Source organism: Bison bison, unplaced genomic scaffold, assembly GCF_000754665.1.
Source record: "Bison bison bison isolate TAMUID 2011002044 unplaced genomic scaffold, Bison_UMD1.0 scf7180017864341, whole genome shotgun sequence".
NCBI classification, from domain to species: domain Eukaryota; kingdom Metazoa; phylum Chordata; class Mammalia; order Artiodactyla; family Bovidae; genus Bison; species Bison bison.
The window spans coordinates 3,630,100-3,645,865 of NW_011494913.1; the positions used below are offsets into that span (position 1 = coordinate 3,630,100).

Genomic DNA, 15,766 nt, shown 5'->3' on the forward strand with positions numbered 1-15,766 from the left:
TCTTGATGCTACGAGTTTTTAAAAAAGCCAGAGGAAAGTAAAACTAAAATCAACCAAAAGCAACATAATCATCTTAAACTTGGGGAGTTGTACTGAGCATAAGCATAGCCATGGCCATGGCCCTGTGTATGAGGGACATTTCTCTACGGAGGGGTTCATGCCTAGGAATCCCCCTTTTGAGTCTTGGTCCCTTGCAGCAGTTAATCAGACATCCTGAGATACTCTGAAATAAATGAATGCTCACTGAATATGGCTCTTTCTTAAGATCCTTTAAATCTTTATTCCTAAACCCATATAGTGTTAAGAATTCAAGTTCCTAGTAGCCTAAATGTAGTTCCTACATTTAAAAAAAACTGACATTTTCATTTCACAACCAAAGGAAGGAACTCACCGTTATATTTTCTAGATCAAGGTGCTTATTGTGTACAGTTTCACAGAGCCTTCGAATTTTTTCTTTGATTTTGTTCATGTCTTTTTCATTCAGCAGCTTAGCTGAAGAAGCATCTTGTTCCAGTTCTAGGAGTCGAATCATCAGATCTAGGCTAGCTCTATCAAGATCCATGTTTAAACGATCTCTACTCAGAATGTACATGAGGGCAGCTGTACAAAGGGACAGATTCTTCAACAGACCCAAAAAGGGGAAAAAAAGTTAATGTAAGCAATTAGTGACAATTTCAGGCAACAAAAGACTATTTTGACATTTGTTTACATTTAGAAACCTTGAAAATGTTTTATTCAGTGAAAACCTCCCTCTTAAAATATTCTAGGGAAATGTGATTTCAATAAATACATAAAGTACCACAGCTTAAAATTTTCCTTTCTACAGACTTTCTCTATACAAATGTCTCAGAAGTGTTTAAGTGGAATTATATTTTTTCTGGCCATTCTGTGCTAAATGAAGAGTTTACAAGACCTTTTTTTCAGCTATATAATCCTACTTTATACTTCACTCTTTGCTCTTTATAATATAGTGAAGTCAAATTTCCATTTAAAATCAATAATGTACATGTATTTAAAAAAAATAAACACAGCTGAGTTTGTGTTAATACATAAACACAGGATGCTCGAAGAAACATATCAGACTCATTTCTTTAAAATAAACCTATCAGGTCTGGTTGAACCAAGTAGTTTTTTTAAAAAATCATTAATATCATGTGCTCTCAAAATCATTCAGATCAGGTAGTTAGCACATTCAGCTTATAAACTCTACATGTACTGAAGGTGATATAGATAAGCATTAACAGAACAAAGAGGTCTATGTTAGAATATTCCCAACATTTGGGATATTCTGTACTTAAACATTTTTTCTATATATCTAGTTGAAGTGTACTTGATCTTACATGAATTTCAATGCACAGAAACACAATTAACTATCTAAAATTTAAACTTTAAATCTCTAAAATTCAAACTAGGTTTCTAATTAACTGCTTACAGAGCAAAATATGTTTGGAAATAAGGCTTTAGAGATCCACTGCTGCTAAGAATATATATTAATGCTTTGGTCCTCTCATAACTTCGTAAGAAAGCACATTAATTCTTATTTCTCTTCTTCCTCATTGTTTTGAACCTGCTACAACTTGGTAACTGACTTATCTTCATTTGGGCTTATTAAGTGTATTGCTTTCAGTTTCAGAAGACTCAGTATTAGATTCTGTTACCTAATCTAGACTTCGAATATAATTTTCCTGAATAAAAATATAATAAAGCCATTTCAAATTACCACCACTTATGATTAGTAATGATTTTTTTCTAACTTTGAAAATGTTAAACCTAACTTTTATATGTAAATATGCTCTATTTTTTAAGAGAAAGTGTCAAGTCATAATAAAGATGAAGATGTGATTCCTCTTCACAATGGGATTCAACATCCAAGCAAAATATTTAAAATGTTAATATCTAAAGTTTTTATCCATGCTATTAATATCACAAAGTAGTAAAAGTTGTCCCCCCTCTTCCCCAAGTACTTTCTGATTCAAGGTAATCAATGCTTACAGAACTAAGTATTCAGTATGGTAGGTATGTCATGTCAGACAATGGTTAACAGTATAAACTGACAAGGAGGAAAAAATGTTGAGCAAATAGTCTGAAATGATTTATTAAGCAAAAAATCCTGGCATTAAGTTTTTCTAAATATTTAGCAAATATGGGGCTTCACTGGTGGAGGTGAAGAATCTGCCTAGCCAATGCAGGAGATACAGGTTCAATTCCTGCGTGGGGAAGATCGCCTGGAGAAGGAAATGGCAATCCAGTATTTTTGCCTGGGAAATCCTATGGACAGAAGGCTGGCAGGCTACAGTCCTTGGGGTTGCAAAGAGTTGGGACACAACTTAGCTACTAAACAACAAAAACAAATTTAGTAAATATAAACTAGAATTCTAAAATAATGCTTCTCAACCCCAGAAACTTAAATACCTGATGATGCTGGGAATCATCCAAGGTTTTAAAGACCATTGCTACCATTCCATGTGCTCTCAGGTGCATTCGAAAACTGGGCATGGCACATTTAGTAGCCAAGCTAATAACACTGGAAGAAAAGAGACTAGGTGAAGGGGACTGAAAATAGCTAGTGTGTTTTAATTTGCATAATACCTAAATAAACAACGGAATGCTCGGGGGTTGGGGGTTTATGTGTGTCAAAGCATTGCCCATGCAGATCACATGGGCAAACCAAATTTATTAAATACTCACTGATGCACAGTATGTGATTAGGTACGCTATATTAAAAAAACACATAATACACGACTGTCTTCAGTGTATCCTTTGTATTACTGCTACCATTAAACGCAAAAACATCTTAGGTATCTTCCATGTTTCTGATCCATAAAAAGTATAAATATATAATTGGACATATTCCAAATGACTGGATAATTCACTCAAACCAAGATTTTCAAACCATTATAGTATGCCAAAGACGATCCAAATCAAAACATGCTTAAATCATTTATCACTTGCTTATATAAAATCTGGCGCTAAAAAAGAAAAGATTCTTTGGCATAACACTTCCAAACATCTGGAAACTGAAGCCTATGCTATGCTAAAATGCTGTACCATCCAACTTTCTTTAGTCCATGTAGGATCAAGTCCCTTAAAAGAAATCAATCACATTTTAACATCACTGGCTATAACCTACACCTATGATAACAAAAATTGCAAATGTTTGGCTCCACTGAGCTAAAAAATTTTAATGAGGAGCATGCATACAATTTTCAAATATAAAAATAAGATCTTACCTAAGGCAACGTGTGTTTAGAGGCTGTGTGCTCTTTAAGCCACTTAACAAGTACTCAATGTCATCAGTGAACTCTTGGTTTTCACCAAATTCCACCACATCATTGAAGTGCTTCACGTGCTGAACAACAGTATACAACTGCCAAGAAAAAATAAGTCCGCCTCTTCTGTAACTACGAAGTAGCATATTTAAATCTATGAACTTGCTCTGCTGTATTTAAAAGTGTATAAAGTAAGTTTATTAGATGGCAACCAACAAGTGTTTTAAAAACATTGGTAGTAGTAGGACAAAGTAAGTTCGTGGTTCAAAACTCAGTTTCAGTTTACTGATATGTGCTCAAGACATTAAAAGGCTAAATTACATACAAAATTCTATCCACACGCAGTAAAACTGTATATGGATGCTTACTTCTTTGTCTTCTTTTCTGCATTTCAGTGCAGTAACTATATCTTGGTAGGGCTGAGTAGGTATTGTCACAGTTTTTATCACTTTGGGTGGTGGTGCAGGAGCCTTAAAAACTCCATCATCTTTTTGATTTTGCTCCTTTGAAGACAGCCTCACCTATTAATAAAGGTATTAAATTAGTTGTTCTAAATAAATATATAAAAATAGTAACATCTCATCTACTTGGTAAATTTAGCTTTAGAGTAATAAAACCCCAATTCTCGCCCTCAAAGGTAGGGGGAGGCCTCTGGGGATACTTCAAAAATTCCATGCACTATCAGGTAAGACTTATATGTGTTTTACTCACAGAAGAACCACTCAGGAACTTATTCTGGTCTTTTCAACCTAACATTTCATACAATTAGTTATCCATGTCCAGAATCATTAGAAGGAATAAAGAACCAAAATGACATACAAAAATAGCACTGACAAACAACTCAGGAGAGACAGGAAGAGGAAAACGACAACAGATAGACAAAAGAACTTGTAAAGTATAGGAGTCCACAGTTTACGGTAGGAAAAAATCAGCCATAAGAGCATGCACAATAATACCTAATATGCACAATAATGGTTTAATACTACTAAAAGGAGCTTAATATATCAAGAAGACAGAGAACTGTACATTTTAGGATGATCTCTATCCCTATTTTTTATTGTCTATAAAGAACTCATTCTTTGATAGCTCCATATGACTGAGGTGTCACTATTAGTCTATAAGTATTAATGCATGATCCTACCAGTTATTCTGGAGCAAATAATTTGCTACAAATCTTTTTCAAATGTGTTTTGAATTGAAAGGTATTAGTATAATGCAAGAAAAAAGTTCTGCTCTAAAAAACAAATTAATCACTCAAAGCCACTTTAAGATCAGTGTAGGATATACTGATATAGTTCTCCATCATTTAAAAATTCCATAAAATGTGGATCAAGAATTGTCCAGTATTTTTAAGGCCTTCATTCATAACCTAGTAACACCAGAATTTCTGTTGTCCTGCCCACAATCCTTACTTTTCCAGTAAATTAAACTAAAATCACTAAATTTTAGTGAAGAAGTTGAAAATAAACTATTAAACAGAAAAGCTAGAGACTTTCAAATTACGAATGAAGATAGCAACTGCTTAATATTCCTCATACAAACATGAAATTGAAGAGTACAGTTCACTTACTGTGACACTCTGAGGTTTTACTACTGGTGGTGCAGGTAGTTCTTCCGAGTCTGGATGATTCCAATGTCTAGCATTATATACGGCTTTTGTAGGAGACTAGAGGAAAGAGAAAAATATCAACTATTTCCATCTTACTCTGCATCCTTATAAGACTGTCACATTTTAAAACTAAAAATCACAAAGAATAATTTATATAAATTGGATTCTTTACCATTAGCACCAACTGGGAAGCCAAGATACACAATCTCTGATTTATATTACCATTATGCTCCTACCACGCCAATGGCAGATATGGAGCCACTGTCCTATTTTGACACAAAATCAACAATCAGTGTTCTGGGCAACTATTACCAACCAAGAAAAGAAATTTAAACCTCTTGTTTGGCTCATATTAACTTACTAATCAATACAGTTAATTCAACCTGTTCTTTATTCCTCATACTACTGATTCATGCCCTACATTCTTCCAACAATGAAAATCAGCCAGCTTACAAGAAGGGATAAAAGTCCTTATTCATTTAGGTGAAACTGGTGTGTTTCCAGATGAGTGTCATTATTAAAGTTTTCAGGGTTTTTTTTTTCAGGTTTTATATTAAGGTAAATATGGTATGTATACCAAATATTACATAACACAGTGGAATCTAATTCAGTACTACATACTAAAATACATGCAAAATGCATAAAAATGCATACTGGGTAGGATAAAGATGTAAATCACCCCACCCTACTACAAGTTAGTTTACTGCCAAATCAATATACAATAAACTTTACGAAAAAGACCCTTCAGCTTTAACACTTTGAATTTAAAAACTGAGTATAAATAACTATGAGCCTGCATAATCAAATCTACAGAATTAAATCTGTATTAAAAGGAACAAATCTTCATTTTCAAAAGGAAACTGATTAAACAGACTGATAACATTTTCTCCATTATTTACAAAATGATGTTAAATTATGCCCTTTAAACTTCAAATAATCTCATTAGAGATTTTTTGTTTGTAAGAGTATAATTAATAATCTTTGTATTTTCAGTATTACATATAAAAAACAAAGGAGTACAAGAAAAGAAACATACTTCAAGGCTGGCCAAAAATCTACATAAAAAATTAACCATCTTCCCTTACTAGCCTCAATGAAGTAACATTATTGGAATTGAGCATCATACAAAGTTATCTTTTTATATAAATATTTTCTTCAAAATAACCATGCTGTGACAAAAACAACTGTGTAAGCTCCAGAAGAACTGATTTTTCAAAAGACAGAGTTTAAACTAATTCACATACTAATTTTATTAGAAAATCTTAATGTGAAGAGGAATCTACTGTGAAACTTACATCAAGCAGAAAGTTTCACTTGTACTGTGTACACAAACACATTAGGATTCTTATATATTAGCATAAAGTAATGCAGTGTTAGTACACTAAAGCAGTTTATGCAATGACTTATCAGGCCTTGTGAGGCACAACCACACAGAGCAGACTCAACATAAATTTTTAAACCTCTATTCCTTACTATTTTTCTCTCAATATCTATATAATTTACATGCCTGCTAGTTGTTAGATCCCTCATTTCACCTCAAATACCCAAAGCACAGCCATAAGCCCAGGAAGATAACAGACTTTTTAAAAGAATAGGTGCCTCAAACCTGAAGCACTTATTTTTAAAAAGCATTGATTTCAAGTAAGAATATTTTGGATAATATAAAGGTTATCCGCTTCCACCAGTAACAAAACAGCAGAAGTCAATGCTCTAAATTAAACAGACCCTGGAGATTGGGACTACTACACATAAAACATACACATCGCTACACATAAAACAAGTAAGAGCTCACTGTGTAGCACCAGGAAGTCTACTCGATACTCTGTAATGGCCTACATGGGAAAAGAATCTAAAACACAGTGTGTATATGTATATGTGTAACTGATTCACTTTGCTCTACACCGGAAACTAATACAACGCTGTAAGTCAACTACACTCCAATAAAATCTTTTTAATTAATAGCAAAATATAGATGTATATTCAACAGACCCCCTTCTAGTTAACTGCAAGTGGCAATACACCTAACAGTTACAAAGAAGAGACAGCAACCACATGGTGTGGGTTAAAATCCAGGTAAATAGTAAGTTCTACTGCTACTTGTTACTAAATATTTTTCTCATCTATAAAACAGCATTCATAACAGTATCTACTGCAAAAGGGTTGTTGTGAGGATTAAATGAATGTATGTAAAACACATATTAGAGTGCCTGAAACAGTATGTAGTATACAAGTATTATCACTGATAGTACTAATTATAATAACTATTATGTGATGATGTGCAAGTCTTGAGTTCAGAAAATTGGAGTGTACACACACACACACACACACAATCTACTCACATAACAGAGGACTGCAATAAAAGGGATAACTGACATAAACATACTCTGTTAACAAATACTATTATAAAAAGCAGACTGGGATATACTGTTCTAATTCATCTCAAAATTCAACAATATCCCTGATAAATACAGAGGCAAAAATCCTCAACAAAATACTAGAAAATTAAATTCTACAGCACATTAAAAGCATCATACATCCTAACTATATATAGGATTTATTCCTGGGATGCAAGGTTGGTTCAACCATGAAAACCAATCAATGTGATACACCACCTTTATGGTGAAGGACAAATATCACATAATAATCTCAATTGGTGCAGAAAAACCACTAAACAAAATCCAACTCTCTTTAATGAAAAACATTCAACAACAGAAACTGAAGGAAATTATCTCAACAGAGGTCATATTTTAAAAGGCCCACAGCTAACATCATACTCAACAGTGAAAAAAATGAAAGCTTTTCCTCTGAGATCAGTAATAAGGTAAGGATGTCCACTCTCACTGATTAAACACAATACTGAACATATAACAAAAGTCATTAGGCAAGAAAAAGAAATAAAAGGCATCCAAATAAAAAAAAAACATTTTCTCTGTTCACAAATGACATAATCTTGTATATAGAACACCATAAAGATTTCACACACAAAAAAACCCATTAGAACAAATAAAAATGTATTCAATAAAGTTGTATTTGAGCAAACTCTGGGAGATAGTGGAGGACAAAGAGAGGAGCCTGGCATGCTGCAGTCCATGGAGTCACAGAGCCAGACACGACTCGGTGACTGAACAACAACATGATACAAGGCTGCACTATACACACCAACAGAGGACATCAGAAGCGGAGATGGAAGGGAATTTCATTCACAACATCAAGAAGAATACAATGCTCAGGAATAAATTTAACCAAAGAGGCAAAAGATTTGTGTGCACTGAGGACTACAAAACGCTGAAATTAAAAGACACAAAGAAATGGAAAAACACCCTTTGTTCATGGATTAGACGACTTAGTAGTTAAAATGGCCACACTACTCAAAGTGATCTACAACTTCAATGGAATGCCTGTCAAAATCCTAGCGGTAATTTCTATAGAAACAGACCAAACTTAAAGCTTACATGGACTCTCTAAAGACCCGGAATAGCCAAACAGTCTTGAGAAATAACAAAAAACCCAGAGGCCCCACATTTCCTGATTTCAAAACATTACAAAGCTACAGTAATCAAGAGTAGGGTACTGATGCAAAGACAAATATATGGACCAAGTGTACAGAATGTAACACCCAGGAATAAATCCACATATATATGGTCAAATTATCTTCACCAGTGGAGATAGTCTCTCCAACAAACGGTACTGGAAAAACTAGATATCCACATGCAAAACAATGAAACTTGACCTTCATCTTATACCATACACAAAAATATTTTTAAAACTTTAAGGTAAGACCTGAAGCTAAAACTCCCAGAAAACATGGGGGGGGGGCGGTACTTAACGGTGGTTACACCAATGACTTCTTGCCATGAAGCACAAGCACAAAAGCACAAGGAACAAAAGCAAGCACAAACAGCTAGCACTGCATCATGAAACGCTGCGGCACAGCAAAGAAAACAATCAAGAGTGGAAAACGCAACCTACCGAACAGAAGAAAAATCTTCAAACAATTTGTCTGATAAGAGATTACTATCCAAAATATACAGGGAACTCCTATAAGTCAATAGCAAAAAAAAAAAAAGGAAAAGAAAAACAGGCAACAGACTTGAACAGAAGAACACTGAGCACTGAAGAATTGATCCTTTCAAACTGCGGTGCTGGAGAAGACTCTTGTGAGTCCCTTGGACAGCAAGGAGATCAAAACAGTCAAGCCTAAAGGAAACCAACCCTGAATAGTCATTGAAAGGACTGAAGCTGAAGCTCCAATACTTTGGCCACCTGATGCGCAGAGCTGACTCATTAAAAGGACCCTGATTCTGGGAAAGACTGAGGGCAAGAGGAGAAGGGGACAGAGGATGAGATGGCTAGAGGGCATCACCGACTCAATGGACATGAATTTGAGCACACTCTGGGAGATGGTGAAAGACAGGGAGGCCTGGCATGCTGCAGTCCATGGGGTCACAAAGAGCCGGACACGACTAAGCAACTGAACAACAAATATGATCCTGCAATCCCACTTTGAAGTATTTATTCAAAAGAATTAAGAACAGGATCTCGAAGACATATTTGTACTTCATGTCCAATGCAGTATTTTTTAAAATGGGCAAAAGGTAGAAATAACCTAATTATCCATCAACAGAGAATAAAGAAAATGTTACACACACAACAGAACATTATTCAGCCATTAAAAAAAAAAAAAAAAAAAAAACAGGAAATCCTATCATATGCTATAATATGAACCTTCAGGATGTTACCCTAAATGAAATAAGCCAGTCACAGAAGGACTTAATACTGCATGATTCCACTTGTAAGAATTCTAGTCAAACTCAATAAAAATAGAAATGGTGGTTGCCAGGGGCTGGACAGGGGCCAAAATAGGGAGTTGCTATTCAATGGGTATAAAGTTTCAGTCAGGCAACATGAAAAAATTCTAGAGAACCACAGTACAATACTGTGCTTACAATTAACATACACTTAACAGTTACTACACACTTAACAATTTCCTATGAGGTAGACCTCATGTTGTAGTTTTTATCACAATAAAAAAAAGAACTTTGAAAAGCATTTGAAGCTTAACAGTATACAGAATAAATATACAAGTTATATTCAAAAGATACACTCATGAACATTTTGTTTACTTTGTTGAATTAAGGTGGCTTAGTAAACACTATTATTTTAAAAGTTTTGACAAGGTTTTGCCATTTTAATGCTAAAGACTAATCTAAAAGAGTGAATCCAGTGAGAACTGTTGTTCCCTACTGTTAATTGTTTCAAAGTTTTACAAAGTTAATATAGGGTTTATTATAGGGAGCAGGAGGATTTGAGGATACACCCTACTATTTAAAAGTTAAAATAAAAAAACATATGCATGTGGTTAATACGGACACACTGGGGCACGGGTCAGAGGTAAGATACAACCAACACGGACTCTGAGCTCTTGACATCATTCCAAATAGTCTAGCAACTTCACACGCACCTAAGTACACATCACACACGGTACTGTGTACAGTACCTACAAAAACACCAGACAGCCATCAACTTTTCATGGAAAACAAAACCCCTCTTACCACTCAGCAACCCAGCTAAATTGTAACTGAGTCCTTTCGACTGCACTACCAGGCTTACTTAAATCTTGTTCATTTTTATTCTGGTTTAAAAACTAGATGTATCATATTAACTAGATTCCTTATCTTTTCAGTGTTAAACTTATTTGTGGATTCCATTTCTTCTGAAATCTACTCCGAAGAATACTTAAACAAACAAACAAAAAAAGTAAAAAAGCTCTTAAGACTATTCTAACATCCTAAAGATTTGGAATCATCAATCCTAGTAATCTTAAACATACTAACATACTATTCCTTTGTTTCAATTCTCCAGGGGCATGACAAATAAGAAGCTCAAATGTAACAATGTGTTACAGCTAAAGAAAAAATATGCCAGTGACAGATGCATGGCGCATGGCGCATTTATCTATGAGAGAGAATTCAATTTCTACAAAAACAATGGACCAATTTTTATAATTATAATGCAAGGCTATGGTTAACAAATTGGCTTGTTGAATCACAATTAGAAAAAAGAGGTAAGAAGAGTTTTTTCATGAAAAGCTAAGAAGAAATGACAATATTATGGTATTCTTTATTGAGCTGGCTCTCAAAGGGGGAAAAAAATTGGAATAACTGCTTTTAAGCCATGTGAACTTTTTAGCAGTACCAAACTTATTTCTGAGTTTTAAAGAGCACTGTGTACTAAATGAGGACAAATACAGTAAGCTGATTTGAATCCATCCAGCCTTACCTACCGGAGAAGGCAATGGCACCCCACTCCAGTACTCTTGTCTGGAAAATCCCATGGACGGAGGGGCCTGGTAGGCTGCAGTCCATGGGGTCGCTAGGAGTCGGACACAACTGAGCGACTTCACTTTCACTTTTCACTTTCACACAATGGAAACCACTCCAGTGTTCTTGCCTGGAGAATCCCAGGGATGGGGGAGCCTGGTGGGCTGCCGTCTATGGGGTCACACACAGTCGGACACGACTGAAGCGACTTAGCAGCAGCAGCAGCAGCCTTACCCACAGAAGGATATCATAACACAACTGCACTCTCAGCAGTAACTCTGTCAGCGTGTGCTACAACTGAATGACTTCTGAAAAAGCAGAGTGCCACAGTGCACAACGGTGCGTGTGTCGCACTTCAGTGACAATTAAGAAGGGAGAAAATTAATCTGGATATCATTTTTTTTTTAATTCTTAAGGTTTCTTTTTGTTTAAGATGGGCAGGAGAGGCAGAGAGTATTTGAGGAAGAAAGTTTCACAAAGATTAGGGTACCTTTTGGCTCTTTAGAACTTTCTTTTAAGCATAATGATATAATCTCAGATTGTCTTAAACTATGATCAAAACAGCCTTAAAGTAAAATCTCCTAGTTTGTTTAAATATTCAGGGCATAATTTGACGAAAAACTGCACCTACCCCTAAACTAAAACCAAGAATGTCTCTACTGCTAAGAACTAGACATTCAGAAGTGTGAAGATAGAGCACTAAGCAAAGGTATAATCCACAAGTACATGGGATGAGTAGAACTGAAGATTTTTCCTGATTCAATTAAACCCTACAGATAAAACTTTCAAGAGACAGTTATTTTTATTAATAAATTGTCAACTCCTATCCACGAGAACAATTTATCTGCTACTCAGCTGTTTTACCTTCAAAAGAATTTGTAACAATTTTATAAAATTTTATAACAGGTATTGCCACATCAAAATATCATCTTAAAATAGCATAACTTGAGCATAAGCTCTAAAAATTTTAGTAAAACTTTATAAAACAGGTACTTGCACATCAGAATATCACCCTGAAACAGCATGACCTGAGCATAAGCTCTAAAAAGTCCAAATAACAAAGCATAAAATAAAATACTTGACACTCTGAAAACTACTAAGCAGGCTACAGCTCAACAATTATTAAAATAAAAAGATACTAGGATGAGCCAGGAGTCAAAAAAAAAAAAAAGAAAAATCAGCTGAAACAAGCATCAGTTTTACAAGTAAAACTATCACTAAATATAATAAATATAGAATGAACCAGTTGTATTAGGGAGATGACTTATCCAATTTAGAAACACAAAAAGAGAAGCTGAAAATATCTTGAAATATGGCTAAATAGAGAATATTCAATCTCCCCTTCATTTAGCTGGACACATGCTTGCCCTGACTTTCCAACATCTCTTGCTACATGTGTGGGCATATGACTAGGTTCTAGCCAATGATACATGTACAGAAGTGCAGTACACCTTCTGGAGCCTGGCCTTCTAGGGATGTTGACTGCCTCCCCTTCCCATTCTTACTATTCGTATTCTTCAATACTCCATAGAGATGGTAGAATACCACAACAGGAAGATGGGTCCCTGACAATATAGCAATTTGAAAACAGTCCAGAGAGAAACAGCCAAGGACGGATAAACCAAAGAAAATAAGCCAGCTACTGAAAACTAATTTGAGATTTCTTATACATTAGCTGAGTCAAATGCTACTGAAATCAGTTAGGAATGAATAATGATAGGAATCTGATAAATACATAAAATTTTGCCAACACCAGACTTGTGTGTATGTATCCTACACACATATAATCTTAAAAAGAAACAATCTGAAGGATATAAAGAACATCTGCAAGAATAGAACAAGGAAAAAACACAATCTAAAGTCGACTTTTCTTTTAAAAAACCTGTTAATAATATATATACTCTGAGGAAGATCTCTATATGAACTTCCATGGTGCGATTTCTAAGAATTACTACTAAACAAAAATTTTAAAAGAAAACTAAGTGCAAAAGTACACATATAGATGCTACCTTTTACTCTATAAGAAAGGGGAGAAATAAGAAAATTTATGCTTGTTTTTATACAAAGAAATAGAAAAAGGATAAAGCAGAGAACAATTAACAGTTCCTGACCAGGGGTGAGTGATGGGATAGAACACTGCTCAACAAAGTGACCCTTCATTGAATTTACCTTTCTGTACAGTATTGACTTTTGGAAGCATGTTAATGTTGTGCATAATCAGTCAAATAAATTAAATAAATACAAATAAAAGGGAGGAAAAAACCTAAAAGTGAAAGCAAACCAGAACAAACAAACCTACTCACCATTCAAATGAACAGCAAATACAATGAAGGGAAGACAGAAAGCCCAAGAGACGGGCAGACAGAACTAATCTCAGTAACTTATGAGCACAGTATTTATCTTTACACCTCAAGACAGAGAATGTAGGGTAGGACAAGTGCAGATTACAAATAAATCCTAAACACATTAGTAGAGTTATTTATTGCAGTGGAATGGACAAAGCAACTCTGTAACTATTTTAGACCTATTACAGGTTTGAGTAAAAGTGTTGCGAGTAAAGACAGAAGGCAAGAGAGAACCCTGCAGGGATGGGCTAATATTGTAGTGTGCACTCATGATTTCTAGAACAGATATGTGCGGAAATCTATATGCATATGCATACATATGCTGGAATCTGGATGTGTTTTGATGCGCATTTCCTATCTCCATCTCCAAAAAGGGCCAAGAAGTGAAGACCATGTCTACTGTCCCAATCTTGGTCTCTGCTCCTCACTAGAGGGAACAGAACTCAGAGAATGGGCCTGATTCCCAGGGCTGGAGCAGAGCACATATGAGATGAATCTCGAACACTGTGTTATGCCAAAAACTAAGAAAGTGCTCACAGAATGATGGGGGTATGTCACAGTGACAGAAGAGGCACACTAGCCACATCATGACAAATGTACTTATAAAATAAATAATGAATTATGAACCATTTTTTTTTAAAGGTAATGACTCATGAGTCCATAATGACAGAAATAAAACAACCAAACAAATAAAAATAAGTAAATAAAACAAATGGGGAAAGGGATGGGTTGATGCTTACAGCAGTGTTGAGAACTGACTAAATGGTTATTTTGCAAGCAGCACAGTTAAACATTGAATCAGAAAGGCAGCATCATGCATATTAAATCGAAGAGTATGAAGAACAAAGTAGGTGAACAGTCTCTTCAAAGACTGCATTTTAATTACAAGAGGAAGAAAATAATCATACAGCAACTATATAAGGGCCTACCCCTTTAACTGGGTGATTATAATTAACATCCATCCAGAGGTGGCACACTGAACAGAATACATCATCACTTATACAGTATTTCAGCATAGAATGAATAACCTGACTCTAATCATGAGGAAACTTCAGATTAAACCAAAATGAGAAGCTATTTTTTGAAGGGAGGATCGGGGGAATGTCAAAGTCATAAAAAACAGACTATAGAAATGTTCCTAGTTAAAAGAGACTAAAGACACAGTTAAACAGCTAAATAAAATACCTCACCCTAGACTGGATCCTGTACCAGGGAGGGGAAAATGCTACAAAGCACATTACTGTGTCAAATGACAAAACTGAAGCAACACATTAGGTAAAAATACTGAAACAATGTTAAATTTACTAAAGATGATGTGGACATTAACTAGAAAATACACACTGTATTTAGGAGTAAAGGGCTAATGATACATATGTACATACACAAACTCACCCTTAACTATTCAGAACAAATGAAAAAGCAAATATTAAGATAATCAGGGTAAGGAATGTTCATTGTACTATATTATTTTTGTGACTCTTCTATAATTTTTAAATTATTTCCAAATATAAACTATTTTAAAAATTATTTCCAAATAAAAATATTAAAAAGTTTTTAAAATTCCCTCAGAAAACGTGTAAAATAGAAAAGGTATAAATCATCATTCTATCAGTTAATTATTTTAATTTCCATGAAACAACTAAATCAAATTCAGACAAGAGTAAAAGAAAGAAATCAAAGAGTAATAAAAAGAATAATTCAACTTTAATATAGGCAATCGCTACAAAATGGGAAGGAATAAAGATATCCTTTATGTTCTTAAATAAAATATTAAACAATCATAACCAATGAAAGCTCAACAGCAATACTTCTCAGTTGAAGCACAGAAAGAGATGAGAACATAACCTGTACCTTGCCGAAAGTTAGTAAGAGTCTTCTATTTTTAATGATTTTTCCCTAAAAAGCCAGTGGGCCCCTGACAATCTTCTTTGCCCTGGCTTCTAAGAAGCTCATAGTTGTATTTGTGGTAGGTCCCTAGGAAATCCATAAAGACCAAAGGGCGTGAATTTTAGCTTCAACTCATCCAATCTTTAGGGCTTCTCTGGTGGCTCAGACAGTAAAGAATCTGCCTGCAATACAGGAGACTTGGTTCGATCCCTGGGTCAGGAAGATTCCTGGAGAAGGGATACCCACACTCCAGTATTCTTGCCTGGAACATCCCATAGACAGAGGAGCCTGGAGGGTGCAGTCCATGGGGTCACAAAGAGTCGGACACAACTGAGT

General features: G+C 34.9%; 1 protein-coding gene across 1 annotated transcript in view; it reads right to left on the reverse strand.

Annotated features, from left to right (window-relative positions):
- The window catches only part of WAPAL (wings apart-like homolog (Drosophila)), a 90,843-nt gene that overhangs the window by 30,236 nt on the left and 44,841 nt on the right, over positions 1-15,766 (reverse strand). Inside the window, exons 5-9 of the mRNA XM_010854509.1 lie at positions 4,840-4,935; positions 3,638-3,790; positions 3,231-3,367; positions 2,413-2,524; positions 392-619 (exon numbers count right to left, since the gene is read on the reverse strand). Of these exons, the coding sequence (XP_010852811.1) occupies positions 392-619; positions 2,413-2,524; positions 3,231-3,367; positions 3,638-3,790; positions 4,840-4,935 (726 nt within the window). The remainder of the gene's footprint in view (positions 1-391; positions 620-2,412; positions 2,525-3,230; positions 3,368-3,637; positions 3,791-4,839; positions 4,936-15,766) is intronic.